We start from the raw sequence: 16,538 nt of genomic DNA, 5'->3' as shown, positions 1-16,538 counted from the left end.
GCTGACTCGACGAGTGGTGGTTGGCTTGTTTGACGAAGGAACACGAAAGATGGAGGATGGATGACACTTGATGTGTGATTTGATCCAACAACAAGAACAACAGGAACGTTAAACAAGACGACAAGCAAGCAAGATGTGTTTGTGCGATGTTGTGGCAAGAAAGCCCATCATTCAGCGCATCCACATTTATTGTCGTTTGTTTCATTGAGCTCCCTTGCTTTTTTATCTTCGATGTACAGGCAGTTCTCTATATTGGCAAGAAATACATTGGAAATTTCTCCACATTGGCAACAAATCTCCGCGCCACACTCTCGCTCAAAACTGTCGCGCCAAAAACCACAACCATTGACACGCACACACACACACGCACACACACACACACACGCACACACACGCACACACGCACACACACACACACGCACGCACACGAACGAACGACATCAGCAGCTTGAAGGCGTCGCTTAAGGCCGCAGCAACGGGCGTGAACAGCAACACACGATTATGACTAAGATGAAGACACGGATGGAGAAGTACAACATCGCCATGGAAGCGATTGCGGGCCGCACCAAGCAGAAGCACGTTGCGGAGAAGCATGGTGTGACGGCAGCAACACTGAGCAAGTGGGTGAAGAAGGTCAAGGTAGGAGAGCTACGAGGGGATGAGCGCGACGCATCATGCAAGAAGGCACGACCGCTCCAGTTTGGCGAGATTGAAGATCGCTTGGTGCAGTACATCAAGCTGCGCGAGCGCAAGTACCTGGTGGATGGCCTCGGGCTCTCATGGAAGCTTGTGCAAGAGAAAGCCCTCAAGTTTGCTGCAGACATGAAAGCAACGCATCCAGACAAGGCAGCAACACTTGACAACTTTCGCGCAAGCCCTTGGCTGGTTTCAGGGCGTGCGCAAGCGACACAACATCAAGAGCGTGCGACTACATGGAGAGGCTGGCAGTGTTGACGAAGAGACAGCAGCAACGGCAATGGCAGAGTTCAAGCAAGCAGTTTCTGCTACGAGCATCACCAACCCCCAATTCGTCTCAACGCAGATGAAACTGGTCTCTTCTACCAGACGTTACCTTCAAGACTCTACGTGTCTCGATCGGAGCGCAGTGTTCGCGGAGTGAAGCAGATGGCGGCAAAAGCACGGCTGACGATCATGACGGCAACATCAGCAGCGGGGGAGAAAGTGCCACTCTTCTCTGTCGGAAAGAGCCGGAGACCTATGTGCCTTCGTGACGACTTCCCACCAGTGCGGTACACGTCTCAAGCATCAGCCTGGTTCGACACTGACATGGCCAATTACTACGTGCGTTTCTTTCTCAAGTGGAAGCGTTCACGCTATGGAGACGAGCCTGTTGTTCTCATCTGGGACAATTGCCCGGCACACAAAAACGTCACCAACCCTGCGCCGAAGGAGCTGCACCTGTTGTTCTTGCCCCCAAACCTAACGTCAAAACACCAGCCCATGGATATGGGCTTGATATCGGCCGTGAAAATGCGATACAAGGCATACGTGCTGCAGCAGCTCCTCGCATACTACGACGACGGGCAGCAGACACCACTACCGAAGAGCCGTGGCTTGCGTGGTCTTGCCCATGGAGCGCCACCAAACATTCGAGACGCGTTGACGATCTTGAAACGAGTGTGGGATGAGGTCAAGCCTGAGTCAGTGGTGCGGTGCTGGATGAAGGCAGCTTGCCTACCCGAAAGCTTTTTCCCACAGCAGCATACACAGCAACAGCAGCGAGTGACTTCGGATGAGATGCTGACAGAACGGAGCAGTGAAGAGGAAGGGCAGGAAGGGGAGGGCGGACAGCTGGTACAAGATGGGCTCGGAGCGGAGAATGAACAGTACGATGAGGCGGAACAGAGAAGGACGGAAGAGCAGGAGGCGATTGATGAAATAAGTCACCTCGCTCAATCACTGCAAGCCAGAGTTTCAATTGCAACTGATGCGCGTGTTGAGGTTGTTGCGGAGGGAACGGAGGAGTGGGCGACGTCAGATGATGACCCTGATATCGTGAATGCAATGATTGATTTGGAGCTTGAGCGCATAGAAAGCAACAGCAGCACAACCACCACAAGCAGCGACGACGACGGGAGTGACTCTGACCAAGACGAAGCGACACCGACCGCACCGACACGTGCGGAAGTTTACAATGCCCTGACAGTTCTCAACAGACTGTGTGAATCCTCTGCATCTCTCCGTCCCACATGTACACTTGTGTCTCGTGTTCGCAGCGACGTTGATGCCTTCTTTATGTCCAAGACGCAAAAGCAACCCACACTGCACTCATTCTTTGGTCCACACACACAATAAACACGCTCATTCCACACCGGCAACTTTCTCTACATTGGAAACTTTTGGGCTTGCCACACCTAGTTGCCAATATAGAGAACTGCCTGTAATGCGCAACAAAGCAAAGTTCAGAAGTTCACCAACGAACACAGAAGAGAAATTGAGGTTGGAGGATCTAGGGATTTAGCTCACTTGAAGTGATGAGCCAGCCACCTCTTGGCACTGAGGCAGTGAGAAGCTCAGTGGAAACACCAGCTCACCACAAAGCAGAAGCACACACACACACACACACACACACACACAAAAAAAAAAAAAAAAAAAAAGAAAAAAAAAAAAAAAAGGAAACAGCGCTCATATCCACAAACCACCAAACACAAACTACAACAAGGCAAAACAAAAAAGGCCAATGTCGAGCTTGGAAACGCCTGCGCTGCTTGTGGATGGTGTTGCTGTGCGCAGTGATGCTGATGAGGTGTCCAGTGCGGACGAAGACAAGCAAGTGGAGCAGCAGGCCGCAGGTACCGCAACAACAACAACAACAACAACAACAACAGGGCCAGCCGCAGTAGTCGCTGCAGAAACTGCAGTGCCGCAAGAGGACAACGGCAGAACAGAGCACGCTGGTGCAATCGAGATCATCGAAGGCGCGGAGGGACAAGACGAGGACTACAGAGTCATGGAGATGGACGCGTTTGCTCGCTCCAACGACAACAGCGCTTCAACTTCAGCAGTAAGTGCTGGCATGGTAGCCTTATGTTTGATGGGAGGGGGTGCGAGCGGTGTCACAGCAGAACTGCAGTGGCCAGTGCGAATGCCGCAATGCCGCGTCCCTTTGCTTTTGTTTTGACCTGCTGTACTCGCAACGCCAACACGTATTCATGCACGCTCACCCATATACACCAACACGCGTTCAGGCGCGCACGAAATGGGTTCCCTTTGGCCCCAACGGTGAGCCGCAGCTTCCTCGACGCGCCTCATCCCTCAACAACCTGGAGGTATGTGTATGTGTGCGCGTGTGTATGCGCGTTGTGTATGTGTGTGTGTGTGTGTGCATGCGCGGTGTGTGTCTGTGTGTGCGTGTGTGTGTGTGCATGCGCGGTGTGTGTGTGTGTGTGTGTGTGTGTGTGTGTGTGTGTGTGTGTGTGTGTGTGTGTGTGTGTTGTGTATCGCACTAAACGCGCAATGCCAACATGTGTTCTGCGTGCATTGTGCTTGCAGTTGGCAGTGCAAACACTGCAGTTGCCACCGCGCAGACCGGGACCCGTGAGAACCAAGAGCCTCGACACGCTACGAGTGCATGTGAGCCCCTTTCTGCACTTGAGATCTCTGCTCGCGCGCGCGTGTGTGTGTGTGCGTGTGAAGACAGGCAGTGGCTTTTGCAGCACATCTGTGCATTGGAGGTGCGTGGTGCGTGTCGTTCAGCTTCCACACACTCAACATTCTCGCATGTGCCCCACCTCTGCCGGACAGAGTGAAGAGCGACACGACTTGGACATTGATACGCTGAAGGTATGCGGGCATGCGGTTGTGTGCGCTCTACACACGCGTGTTCACGTGCAACCTCTCACACTCCACGCACTGATACTGACCCTTTCTGCGCCAACATGTCTTTGCCTGTTTGCCTGGTCGTGCGTTGTCACCAATGACAGGAATTGATCAAGGCGCTGTCGATACAGAACGCGGTATTGCGGAGCCGCAACAACACACTGCGACAGCAAGTGGAACGAGTCAAGGTGAGCTGAGACGTCAAAAGAGGCGAGGTGGGAAGCGGGTGGGAAGCAGGGGGGGGGGGAATGCTCGGTGAGACTGAGGAAATGCCGCGCACACTGTGGTTGTGGGAGTGGTTGTGGGCAGTGCAGTGCAACTTTCTTGCACCAGTTGACGATGATATGGTTCCCCTACACATGTCACACACACACACATACACACATGTTCACAGCAACGGAGAATAGCGATGCAAGCACAGCTGTCACGGGAGCAGGAGAAAGAGAAACCGCACGCACAAGGGAAGCAGACAGGGAAAGAGCAGGCATCGTGAGGTGCATGTGTGCACATGAGAGATGCGTGGATTTGGTTTATGCACTGCACACAGTCGAGGAGAGGGTTGTACCCTGCATGTGTGTTGTGTGACCCTGAATGTAACGTGCTGGTAGCTGCTTGAAGCTTTGTCGCACATCAATGTCGGTGGTCTCTGCACACGGTTTTGTCGTTACATTATGTTACACGCTGTGTTTGGTCTGTTGCTCTGACATGGTGCATCATGTTACGTCTGTTGTACTGGCCTCCCTTTGTTACTTTAACCTGCCCCAATGATGTACACAAATACATATGCATGCACAACCACGTTCAAATCTCTTCCTCAAGCGTCGAGAAGTCAGACACAACAACCACACGCACGCACACATACACACACACACACAATCATGGCAAATCCCACAGCACAACAGCATCATCATCATCAAGGTCAACACTGTCGTTATTATAGCCATCAATATCACCACCACCACCATCAATATCACCACCACTTGCAACAATGGGGTGGGAGTCAGCTGCACGTGCGCCACGGTGCATGGGGTCGCTGGCGGTCAGCTGTGTCAGCGCAGCGAGCATGGCTTCCCACCCGTCACCCGTGTGCAGCGGCCAGTCTCCCGTGAGGTTCTTGATGCGGCGTAGGGTGAGCACCGGCACATCAGACAGGCGACCTGGAAGCGAGGACAGCTCGCACCGACTGGCGAGCACGCGCACACAGCATAAATACTGGGCTGCGGTGCGCACGGCCATGTTGCGTGCCATCATGTTGTACACGTCAATGTGCGCGTAGTTGGCAAAGTGGCTGCGAAACAGCGCCAGCACGTGGTCACGTATGTAGCGCGCGCACGGCGGCGGATACCGACATGCGTACTCCAAGTACTTGTGGGCGTGCTCAAAGGGGGTGGTCTCGGAGGCAGCTACGCCCGTGTACATGAGCGGGCAGGCGAGGAGTCCCGTTGCGCTCATCGTTGCGCAGGCCCCCGTGTGGCGAAGAATGGCATCAGCCTGTTGTCGCGTGGCAATGCCTCCGTTGACCACAACAGGGATGTCCAGTGCCTCCACGATTGCGCGCACCGTGTCGTAATGTGGGGTGCCCTCGTGGTGGCGCTGCGCCCTTGTGCGGCCGTGCACCGCAAGCATGCTGCACCCGCTCTCCTGCAGCATCCTGGCAAACGCCACAGTCTTGTCGACGTCGGTGAACACGCGAATCTTGCAGCACACGGGTACTTGCAACGTGGTGCTGGCGCGCTGCACAATCGCTGCCACCGTGTCCGGGTGCTCCATGAGGAACGCGCCAAAGCCGCCCGCTTGTGCTGTGCGCTGTGGGCAGCCGAGGTTCAAGTCAACCGCATCCACATACGGCTCCACCAGCTGCGCAGCCTGTACAAAGTCGTCCGCGTTTGTTGCGCACAACTGGCCCAGCAGCGGGTATGGGCGGCCCCTCTCCATGTCCTGCCGTAGGTCTGTGAGGTGGCTCTGTGCGGCGAGGTTGTTTTCGAGCAGCTGGTCTGCGTGCATCATTGGGGTGTACGCTAGGTCGCACCCTCCTTCGGCCGTCACCAGTCGCCGGAATGCGGTCTCACTCTGCCACACCATTGGGGCGCACACGTACCGTGGGCTGCCGAGTGACCGCCACCATGCCCAAGCAGCGCTGGCGCCACTGGCAGAGCTTGAAGCATGCGGACGCCGTGTCATTGGAGTGCGGCTGTGGTGTGTGAGTGTGAGTGTGTGAGTGTGCGTGTATGAGTGAGTGTGTGAGTGAGTGTGTGTGTGTGTGAGTGTGTGTGTGTGAGTGTGTGTGTGGGCTGGTGTGTGTGTGTGTGTGTGTGTGTGTGTGTGTGTGTGTGTGTGTGTGTGTGTGTGTGTGTGTGTGTGTGTGTGTGTGTGTGAGAGTGAGTGTGTGTGTGTGTGAGTGTGTGTGCGTGTGTGTGTGTGTGTGTGTGTGTGAGCAGCTGTGCGTGAGCACGTTCCAGGATTGTGCTGAAAATTATGTACCAAGTTGCAAATACTCCGAACTTACAGCGCCACACGATGACGACGATGACGCGCATGTTGGGGCGGGCAGTTGCCGCGGGTGTTCGTGGTGTGGCGCAGTGCCACCAGCACCACCAGCAGCTGGCATACACGAGGTTCGCTACAGCGACTCGTGCCCTCCAAACATCAACCCAGTGCCACAACCTCTCCAAAACAACAACTTCTGAATCCATCAAGCGATTCTACGAGAAGGTAGATTCGCTCTTGTGTGTGCGTCAGCTTGTGTGTGGTGAAGCAATGTGTGCGTCAGCTTGTGTGTGGTGAAGCAATGTGTGCTGTTGTTCGGACTGTGCCACACAGCCACTTTCGTTGTTCAAAGCACACTCCCTAAATTTCATGCTTTCCTCCTTTCAGGCCTCTGTTGTGCCCTGCGACGGCGGATTCCAAGTGCACCTGGACAAGCGCAGCTTGAAGACGCCAAAGCGCAACACGTTTGTGGTGTGTTTGTGTGTGCGTGTGTGTTTGTGTGTGTTTGTGTGTGTGTGTGTGTGTGTTTGTGCGGCTCATGCATTGCGTTGCTTCGTGGTGTGACTTGACAGAGGGTTGGAACGATAACTCGAGGCTGACACAGCTCTCAAATGCCCACAACATGCGTACTATCTTTGTGTTGATTTACAGGTCCCGTCGGAGGAGTTGGCGCATACGGTTGCCTTTGAGTGGGATGTGCAAGGCGACGTGATTGAGCCCTCGAGCATGAACGTCACGCTGCTGTGCAACACGGCCATCGACAACCCAAGCGGCATGAGCCACGAGGACCGTATCGACAACGTGGAGCCGTTCATGCGCACAGACACCGTCTGCTTCCGTGAAGACACATCACGGGCGCTCATTGACATGCAGAGCGAAATCTGGGACCCCATTGTGGAGTGGTTTGCCATGGTGCGTCATGCACGGTGATGGTGGGTGAGTGGCGGAGGTGGATAACCTGGTAGCAGTGGCACACACAAATGCCCATGGAGGTCATGAGGTTGCAGTTTACATGCTCACATCTCCTCACATTGCTTGATCACACATTTTGTGCGCGTGTGTGTGCGTATCCATGTCAACGTGTATACATGTGTGTGTGTGTGTGTTTAGCGCTACAACCAGCCGCTCATGGTGACGTATCGGCTGGACGAGGTGCAGTCGCCGGAAGCCGTTGCCATCATGCGTCGCGAACTGCTCGGAATGACCCCGTTCGAACTCACAGGTGTGCGCACGTCTGCTGTATATGCATGTTTGAGTGTGAGTGTGCGAGTGAGTGTGAGTGTGAGTGTGCGAGTGAGTGTGAGTGTGAGTGTGCGAGAAAGTGAGTGTGAGTGAGTGTGAGTGTGCGAGAAAGTGAGTGTGCGAGTAAGTGAGTGTGCGAGTAAGTGAGTGTGAGTGCGAGTGTGAGCGTGCGAGTCAGTGAGTGTGTGTGTGAGTCTGTGTCCGTGTTGCTTGCGGTGATGTGCCTGCGCTGTTTGCTGTACATCTGCGTGCCTGTGTCGCTCATGTGCTTCGGTGCATACCATGGCTCCATACCCTTTGTGGACCACGTGCATACTCACTCACATCTGCACACGTGCGCGCGCGACTGCACCAGCGTATGAGCTGGCGGCCGACACGGCCAAATCCGCCGTCATTGCGCTCGCACTGCGCGAGGGAGCCATCAACGCACAGGAGGCAACGGCCGCGGTACGTGTGTGCGTGCGTGTGTGTGTGTGTGCTGAGGGTAGATAGAGTGGCGTGTTTACATGTTTGGTAATTTGATGTCGATCTCATCCCATCCCTTGCTGCTGTTCTTGTCCTTCAGGCGCGCTTGGAAACGGATTTCCAGACGAGCCGGTTTGGTGAAGTGGAATGGGCGCACACCATCGAGAAACACGACACGCAGGTGACAATCATTGTCGCTGGTTGTTGCTTGTACGTGGTGGCTGGTGGTTGTGGATGATTGGTTGGTGTGATCTGATGCGTTGCGGTGGTTGGTGGCTGGGTTGACCCACGATCACCTGTTGCGCTCACATCGCCACTGCATTTGCCTGCCGCTGTGTGCATGTACATGTGTCTGTGTTACTCTTCGACCAGGCCCGTCTTGCGGCGTCAGCGATTGTCATGCGACTTGCGCGAGAGGCAACGCTCGCATAATGCGCGTTGTTACATGTGTGTGTGTGAGTGGAGTGTGCGTGCGAGTGTGTGTGTGTTTGTGTGTGAGTGTGTGTGTATGCGTGGATTGTATGCAGTTGTCATAGATTGAAGTTGTTGGAAGTCATGTCACAACACATGAATCATATTGGTTGTGGAAAATTGAGGAAGGAAAAATGAAACGCGAGGGCGGAAAGCACCACATGTGTCTTGACTCTCAGCCAGTAGTCAAATCAAATGTACAGTGTTGTGTTGCACAACAAGTGCCGGCAGCAACGTGCTTTGGATGTTCGAGCACACAAAGAGCGAATGCACGCACGCGAACGAGGAGCAAGTGCAATCATGCAAGGTGCACAGAGTCGTAGGTTGCGAGAACGGTCACAGCAGCGTGCACGCCTTGGAGTTGTTGACAACGTTGTTTGCCTTCCTCGGCTTGGTTGCTGTCACTGTCGTGGTTTTGGCACCGACCTTCTGCTGTTTCTGCTGTTTCTGCTGTTTTGCACTGGTTGAGGAGGATGAACCGCCATCCACATTGTTGTTGTTGTTGTTGTTGTTGTTGTTGTTGTTGTTGTTGTTGTTGTTGTTGTTGTTGAACGATTCGATGGCGCTGGCGCCCTTCTTCGTCTCCTCTGCGCCTTGTTTCTCCTTCTCATCCACCTCTTCTTGACTGCCGCTGCCGCCACAATCACCGTTCTTCGTCGCATCATCGTCCCCTTTCTCCTCATCCTTGCTTCCACCCTTCTGCTTCATTCCCTCATCCAGCTTGCCTTCGCCTTTGCCTTCATCTCCATCCTTCGTCACGGCCTCGCCAGATGCGAGCGGTGTCATTGCCGTTTTCTTGTCTTTCCGCTGACTGTCCCGCTGGGCCGCCCTGAAGCGCGTCGACGTGATACGGAGTGATGATGAGGTGTTGGCTGGTGGGCGTCGCAAGGAAACAGCGAAGAGCCACAGACAGACAGACAGACAGACAGACAGACAGACAGACGCACAGACACAGACACACACAGACACACACACACACGCACAACGCCATCCCCCACCCATCACACAACCATCACGACGTACGGGACGGAGATGTTGCTTGTTGAGTTTGAGCAGAATCCCTGATAGCGGCCCTGGAGCTCCTCCCAGCGCTTCCTGTTGCTCTGCACCTGCGACGCCAGCGGCTGGAGGTCCGCCACGTGCTTGCCAAGGTGCTCGTACACGGGCCAGCAGATGAAGTCAATGAACCCAAGCTGGCGTGGGTGTGAAGGGTGCGAATGCGTGTGCGTGAGTGAGAGAGAGAGAGAGAGTGTGTGTGTGTGTGAGTGTGCGTGTGTGCGAGGGTGTGTGCGTGTGAGTGTTTGTATGTGTGGATTGCAAACACGTCAATGCGTTCATGCTTGAATGCGTGAGCGTGAGTGAGGCGTGAAATAAACTACAATGCTCAAGTCGCAAGTCAATAAACCATGGGGCAATTGCAGAAAAGCGTAAGCAGTGTTTAATCAACACCAAACCCCCACACCAAGTCCACCAAAATCACCACACCACCGTTGCCACCGCCAACACCAACACCACCCTTCGTCCCTTTATTCCCCCTCGCCCACCTGCAGCTTTGGCAGTTCGTTGACGCGGTTTCGGTCGAGCAGCGGTGCGGGCTCAACACCAATCTGGCGCTCCATATCGCCCTGCTCGTAGAACTCGGCATACACAATCTCCGCCACGCGGTGCTGCACGTGCCACGGACGGGTGATGGCAGAAATGTCCGCAGCCGTCATCAGCATGCTACACGGGGTTGTTGAGGTGGTTGGTTGTTGAGGTGGTGGGTTGGGTTGGGGGGAAATGAGGCGAGTGAGCGAGTGAGTGAAGTGAGGATGTGCCATGGTACCGCACTCACGAACACACACACACACACACAAATATATTTTAATGTAACAAACACGGTGCTGCCATTGCACGAATGACTCACGCGATGAACAGTTTGAGGTGATCGCGGTTCGTCCATTCAAATGTGCCGCTGTTCACAAGTTCCTGATGGGGTGTTTGCATGGTGGTGATGAGGACAGCATCAATTGAAGTCGACGACAAACGCAAGCACACACACATACGCGCGCGCGCACACACACACACACATACGTGCACACACACACACACACACACACTTACGTGCGCGCGCACACACACACACACACACACACACACACACACACACTTGTCCCCTCACGCGCATCAACTCACGAAGTAAGTCTGCCGGGCCTTGAGGTACGCTGCGAGATCCGTGGCCAAGATGGCCTCCTCCACGTACTGAATCAGGCGCTCATATTGGGTGACGGAGAGGGTGCTGGCGATGTTGTTGCCGTCCGTGTTGAGGATCATGAGGCACTGGTCAAAGTGGTGGTGCTCCATGGTGCTCGTGCTGTACAGCTGCGACAGCGCGTGGTTTGCCGTCTTCTGGAAGGCGTTGTTCGTGCCGCTGTGGCAATGGATGGTGAAATGGTGGTGGTGGCGGTGTTGGTGGTGAGAGGATGGGAGAGAACAGCAGAACGGCAACCCCGAACAATCACAAGACAACAGCAAACAGACAAAACACATCACAACACAACAAGCAAGAGTGCAATCCAACAGCAACTGTGTACCGCACCGGTGGTCGAGATCGTGACAGAGACAGGCGACGAGGAGTGCCATGCGACGGAGAACACTCAAGCGGCTGAGGGGTAAGGCAGGGGGCATTGGTGTAAGTGAAGTGAATGTATGCGAGTGAGTGAGTGAGCGAGTGAGTGAGTGAGTGAGTGAGTGAGTGAGTGAGTGAGTGAGTGAGTGAGTGAGTGAGTGACGTGAATGTGTGAGTGAGTGAGCGGCGTATGCGTGGCACAAGCGGTAGACAACGTGTACGTTGGCAAACACGGTGTGGAGCAATTGCGGGCTCAAACTCACTGCTTGACGGCTGGCTGCTGGAGCATGGTGAACATGCACTGGGTGACACTGAACGCGTGCTGCCAGTTGTGGTACTTGACTGGAGGATGGTTCAACACGTGCACCATCATGGCGCGAGCATGAGTGCCCCCGTGTGAGAGGCAGGCGATTCACCAAAGAATACACACACACACAAACGCAGACACAGACACACAGATACAGACACACACAGGCACACACACACACACACACATAAACACACACACACAGTCAAAACACCATCCGCGGGCCACACATGCGCCCACCTGCTCTGTAGTTCTTCTGGACGCTGAGAATCCAGCGGCAGAGGACCTTGTGCGGAATGCGGAACTCTTGCACCGCACCTGGTGGTGATGGTGGTGGCGGTGATGAATGCATGGGGGTCGTGAGAGGATGCACGCGGTTCATGTGGGGGCAGGTGGACACAAAGGCATGGACAGATCACACACACACACACACACACACACACACACACACACACACACACACACACACACACACACAACCCCCCCACACACACCACACCATTCACAGAAACACAACAATACAATACACATACACACATACCGATGTCGACGAGCATGCGGATTGCGTAGAGGGCCGTCTCGTCCAGGGGCACGAGGCCCGGGTCGCAATCAAAACGCGTAAGGCGGACGGTCGCCGCTTCCGGCAGCGGAACAGCGGCCAAACGCTGCCGTCATGATGCAATGACGCAATGCGACGTGATGTAATTGCGTGACGACAAAGCAATGGGTGAGGAGTGGATGTGCAGGCGCGCGCGTGTGTGTGTGTGCGCGTGTGTGTGTGCGTACATGCGTGTGTGTGTGTGTGCGCGTGCACGTGTCATGACCCCATGATCGCGTGAGTCTGTGCGCTGATCGCTGGTAGCAAAAGACCGTCGCCGTCATGACAGACACGTTCATTTGCTCTACCATCTCACCTCTGCGTCTTCCTCGCTGGCCTGGCTGTGGTAGGATAGCACCTCAAGCGTCACCTGCAGCCACACACCACCCGTACATGCACACATGCACGTGAGAGGGTGTAGTGATGGAGGAAGGCAAAGAAATGGAAACAAGGGAAGATAGAAAATGTGTTTGCACTGCAACCCGAGTCCAATCACCACCACACCACAACAAGAACCACCACACCACAGCAACATCTATCATCACCACCACCACCACCACCACCATCACCTTTGTGCGGTTTGCGTTGCGCAGCGTCTCCTCGTGCATCTTGACGGCCTGAATACCAAGACCGCAGAAGACGGCAAACGCTTCAAACAGCCGCTCGTCGTCGGCAGTGAAGCAGGGGCCCGACGTCTTGTTCACAAGCTGCGCAACGCCAATCACTTTCTGCGGGCGGCATGGATGTGGATGCGGATGTGTGTGAGAGGGGGGGAGAGAGAGAGTGTGTGTGTGTGCGTGTGTGCGTGTGAGGTTATGAGCGTGTGTGAGTCAGTGCATGTGCCAAAACACATCTCAGTGCAGCGGGCTTGAGACCTTGTCCTTGTCGAAGATGGGCATGCACAGGATGTTTCGCGTCACAAATCCTGCAAACACGAAAGCACACGGGGATGCAAGTAGCAATTGCCACGTGAGCACGTGCAATGTGCACACATATGCACAGTGAAAGCACATCGTCGAGAAAGAGGCAGGAAGAGAGGAGAAACAGAGAATCGAAGGAAGTATATGTGCGTGTGCGTGTTCGTGTGTTCGTGTGCGCGTGTTCGTGTGCGCGTGTTCGTGTGTGCGTGTTCGTGTGTGCGTGTTCGTGTGTGCGTGTTCGTGTGTGCGTGTGTGCGTGTGTGCGTGTGTGCGTGTGCGTGTTCTTCTCGTGTGCTCTGGCTGTGCGCCGTGCGTACCCGTCTGCTTATCGACGTCTTGGTTGAATCGCGGATCACTGTACGCGTCCGCAATGTTCAGGACCTGCAGACAAAGTGAGATGTGCACACGTGTCAGTGCACGTGTCAGTACACGTGCGCACATGCAAGTTGAGGAGCGGTACGCGCGCGCGTGTGTTCAGCAACCAATCATGCAAAGCACAGCAACAGGAAAAGTACAACCAACCACACAGCAATCTCAATTCACATGATGTGCATCCATCACCTCTCCCGTTGTTGCAACGTGACCAGCAATGCCTTTTCCTTTCGGGAATCGAATGCTCGGCGGGCTCTTGTCTGCACAGAAGAAAACAGGTCGTGGTGTGGTGTGGTGTGTGTGGGGGGGGGGGGGGTCGACGTGTGGTGTGAGCGGGTGGCAGTGAAGAAGGAGATAAAATGAAACATGTAACGAAGAGTAACATGACAAACAACAACACCAGCAAGCAAGCAACAAACGCAAACACACACACACACACACACACACACACACACACACACACACACACACACACACACACGCACGCACGCGTCCGCTGCAACCCACCTTCGTCGGTGTCTGGGCTGGAGGGGTCTGAGTCTGGCGTGACGTCGAAAGCGCTCGCCACCAGCTCATCCGCATCGAGCATGAACAGCGAGCACCTGCATTGCCGCAGAAATACGTGTGAGAGTGCATGTGTGTGTGTGAGTGTGTGTGAGTGTGTGTGTGTGTGTGTGGGTTGAAGTAATTAAAACAACTTGCGCATGGGAATGGCAATTGCACTGTTATGGTTGTCTGTGTGTACCGTTCGCAGGCCGTGAGATTTGCGGCGTCTGCGATGATCCGTTTCACAACCTGACGTGATGATGCAATACAGTCAGTGGCAGAATGCGTTGGTGTCATGCACATGGCTCCTCACACGGATATACACGTAGGTGCAAAGCGCGTCATCGCATACGCCACACCACCCTATCACCACCACCACCACCATCCCACTCTCCACACCCCATCACCCTCACCATCACCACCACCACCACCCCCTCCCCTGTGCTGACCCGGTCGAGCGAGTCGAGCTCGGCGAAGATGCCACGTGCGAGACCGAGGAGCGTGTTGATAGACCGGCACTCCCGCAGCGCCCCGTCAAGCAGGTGGCTGTTGCTGTTGGTGGCGGTATGGATGGTGGTGGTGGTGGCGGTGATGGTGGGGTGTGATGGTGGGGTGTGGGAAGTGGTGGCGTTGTGGTATGGATGGTGGTGGTGGTAGTGGTGGTGTCGTGGGATTTAGAGGTGGTGGTGATATCCATGGTGAAAGGGCAAGTCCATACAAATCCAAGTGTAGGGTAATCGCACGAGAAGGGTGGGGGAGCAGGACAGCCACAATTTTGAACAACCAGAGCAACAACAAGAAACAAGAACAAGAACAACAAGAACACGAACAACAAGAACAAGAACAAGAACAAGAACAAGAACAAGAACAAGAACAAGAACAAGAACAACAACAACAACACCACCAACTGTCTTCAACACCAGCAGCGATTGCCACCACCATATTGGGGATCGTACTTCCAGGCGTGGAGGGCGACTGCGCAGTATTGCGTGAGGAGCACCAAATCCTCCTGTGTGAATGTCTGCAGCGCGCCGGCATCGCCCGTCTTGTTCACCACCTCAATCACACCTGATGTCGCGTGGCGGTGTCATGTGTGGTTGTGAGAGCTTTTGCGTGTTGGGTAGGTCGCACGCACGCACATCTTGCATTGGTGCATGAATTTCACACACACGCACACATGAAACTCAAACAAACAAACAATCACACATACACACACACATGACACACACACACATACACACGCACATGACACACACACACACACACTGACCACACTGACACACACATACACACATACACTCACACACATGACACACGAACACCCCCGTCCCCGTGTTGTGTGCGTACCCTCTGGTCCGTGGGGACCGACGAGCGGAACAGCAAGAACACACGCGGTGGCGGTGGTGGCGCAGTCGATGTCGGGGTTGAACAGTTCGTGCTGGCGGCGGTGGTGATGAGGAAGGGGGTGAGGACGGCGGGGGAGTGAGGTGGTAACAAAGCAAATGGCATCATGCCCACAAACAAACAAGTCAGACACACACACACACACACACACACACATACACACAGGCACAGACACACAGACACAGACACACAGGCACGCACCCCAACACACACACACACACACACACCTTTTCCGGGGAGTCGTTGAGGACGATGTGAGCGCCTGCGGTGACGGCTGCAATGGCGATGGATGTTGCGACGCGTGGCTGCGGTGCCTTACCAAGAAAGCTCTCCACAACACCAAGACCAGCGCCATCGGGCAGCGTGCGGAAGAGTATCACCTCCTGGCAGTTGAGCAAGTGCTGCACATCGTGCACGATGCACCGAATCACCTCCCCAGGCTCCAGCGTTCCCGCCAACTTTGCAGTCGCAGCAACGATGTCAGTCGATGACGATGAAGCAGCAGCAGCAGCAGTGGTGTCAGCTGGCGTGGTTGCACCCGTCTTCCCGTCCTGCGCGTGGTCGCCCAGTGTGGTTGCACCAGCGGCAGTGACCGACTGTGCGGTGTTCGGCAGGATGGGCAGACCGCGGGCGTTGCCATACACGAGCTTGGAGATACGCCGTCGCACGTTATCCGGGGTGCGCCCGCCAATCGCACTCTCACGCAGCGGTGACGACGAGTTGCTGGAGATGGCGCCCGGGGTCGAGGGCGTCGTCTGGTTGCCTTGGATCGTGTTGACGACTGCCATGATCTGGCCGGCGTGCTGCGGGTGTGCCCTGCACCACAATGTGATTGCGTGCGCGCTCGCCTTGTCCGCCACGAGCGTGTCAAACTCTTGCTGGTGCGTATCAGCCCATGTCTGGACTTGATCCAGCTGCAGCGCCATCACAGGTTGAGATCGTGTCGGGAAGGCTCGTCACCACGTGTGCGTTCACGTGCGTGTGTTGGTTTCTGCTGTGCTCGATGAGCTGCTGTTGCGTTGCTGTGCTGTCGCAGCTGAAGCAGTTGAGGGAGGTGTTCTGCCTTGGATCAAGGTAACACGAAGCAACAAGGAAGTGTGCTGCTTTGGTACGTGGCGCGTGTGTGTGTGGAGGTGGAAGTATATGTGTGTGTATGTGTGCGTGTGTGGATCCCGGATTGGATGGCACGCAATATGGGTGAATGGAGCTGGTGGTGGCGATTGTCGGTTGTGAACGTGAACTATGTGGCAATTGTACGTACGTGTATGTGTGTGTATG

General features: G+C 54.9%; 5 protein-coding genes across 5 annotated transcripts; 3 read left to right on the top strand and 2 right to left on the bottom strand.

The window, feature by feature from the left end:
• Positions 1-522: 522 nt before the first annotated feature.
• PTSG_11941 (uncharacterized protein) lies at positions 523-2,316 on the top strand (the record flags this gene model as incomplete). The annotated part of the gene is made up of 2 exons (XM_004996370.1): positions 523-922; positions 1,043-2,316. The coding sequence occupies 2 exons, from the start codon at positions 523-525 to the stop codon at positions 2,314-2,316; spliced, it is 1,674 nt and encodes a 557-aa protein (XP_004996427.1).
• Positions 2,317-2,667: 351 nt separating this feature from the next.
• On the top strand, positions 2,668-4,636 carry PTSG_02914 (uncharacterized protein). Its single transcript, XM_004996369.1, has 6 exons — positions 2,668-3,025; positions 3,210-3,290; positions 3,514-3,594; positions 3,766-3,804; positions 3,945-4,028; positions 4,235-4,636. Exons 1-6 carry the CDS (start codon positions 2,702-2,704, stop codon positions 4,331-4,333), a joined length of 708 nt encoding a protein of 235 aa, XP_004996426.1. The 5' UTR covers positions 2,668-2,701; the 3' UTR covers positions 4,334-4,636.
• Positions 4,637-4,716: 80 nt separating this feature from the next.
• On the bottom strand, positions 4,717-6,108 carry PTSG_02913 (dihydrouridine synthase; the record flags this gene model as incomplete). The annotated part of the gene is made up of 1 exon (XM_004996368.1): positions 4,717-6,108. The coding sequence occupies exon 1, from the start codon at positions 6,019-6,021 to the stop codon at positions 4,717-4,719; it is 1,305 nt and encodes a 434-aa protein (XP_004996425.1). The 5' UTR covers positions 6,022-6,108.
• Positions 6,109-6,336: 228 nt separating this feature from the next.
• On the top strand, positions 6,337-8,685 carry PTSG_02912 (ATP synthase F1 complex assembly factor 2). Its single transcript, XM_004996367.1, has 7 exons — positions 6,337-6,552; positions 6,715-6,798; positions 6,979-7,239; positions 7,438-7,549; positions 7,925-8,016; positions 8,135-8,215; positions 8,407-8,685. Exons 1-7 carry the CDS (start codon positions 6,358-6,360, stop codon positions 8,464-8,466), a joined length of 885 nt encoding a protein of 294 aa, XP_004996424.1. The 5' UTR covers positions 6,337-6,357; the 3' UTR covers positions 8,467-8,685.
• PTSG_02911 (cyclic nucleotide phosphodiesterase) lies at positions 8,571-16,253 on the bottom strand. The gene is made up of 20 exons (XM_004996366.1): positions 15,488-16,253; positions 15,204-15,294; positions 14,813-14,924; positions 14,306-14,408; positions 14,056-14,105; positions 13,818-13,912; positions 13,500-13,570; positions 13,256-13,319; positions 12,894-12,943; positions 12,588-12,746; positions 12,335-12,388; positions 11,962-12,085; positions 11,661-11,738; positions 11,377-11,455; positions 11,084-11,149; positions 10,681-10,915; positions 10,412-10,473; positions 10,050-10,227; positions 9,529-9,698; positions 8,571-9,334 (listed from the first exon to the last, which is right to left on the bottom strand). The coding sequence occupies exons 1-20, from the start codon at positions 16,184-16,186 to the stop codon at positions 8,842-8,844; spliced, it is 3,033 nt and encodes a 1,010-aa protein (XP_004996423.1). The 5' UTR covers positions 16,187-16,253; the 3' UTR covers positions 8,571-8,841.
• Between the last annotated feature and the right edge of the window lie 285 nt (positions 16,254-16,538).

Source organism: Salpingoeca rosetta, assembly GCF_000188695.1.
Source record: "Salpingoeca rosetta unplaced genomic scaffold supercont1.6, whole genome shotgun sequence".
NCBI classification, from domain to species: Eukaryota; class Choanoflagellata; order Craspedida; family Salpingoecidae; genus Salpingoeca; species Salpingoeca rosetta.
Note: the sequence above shows the minus strand (reverse complement) of the source record. Positions and strands in the feature narration are given on the sequence as shown.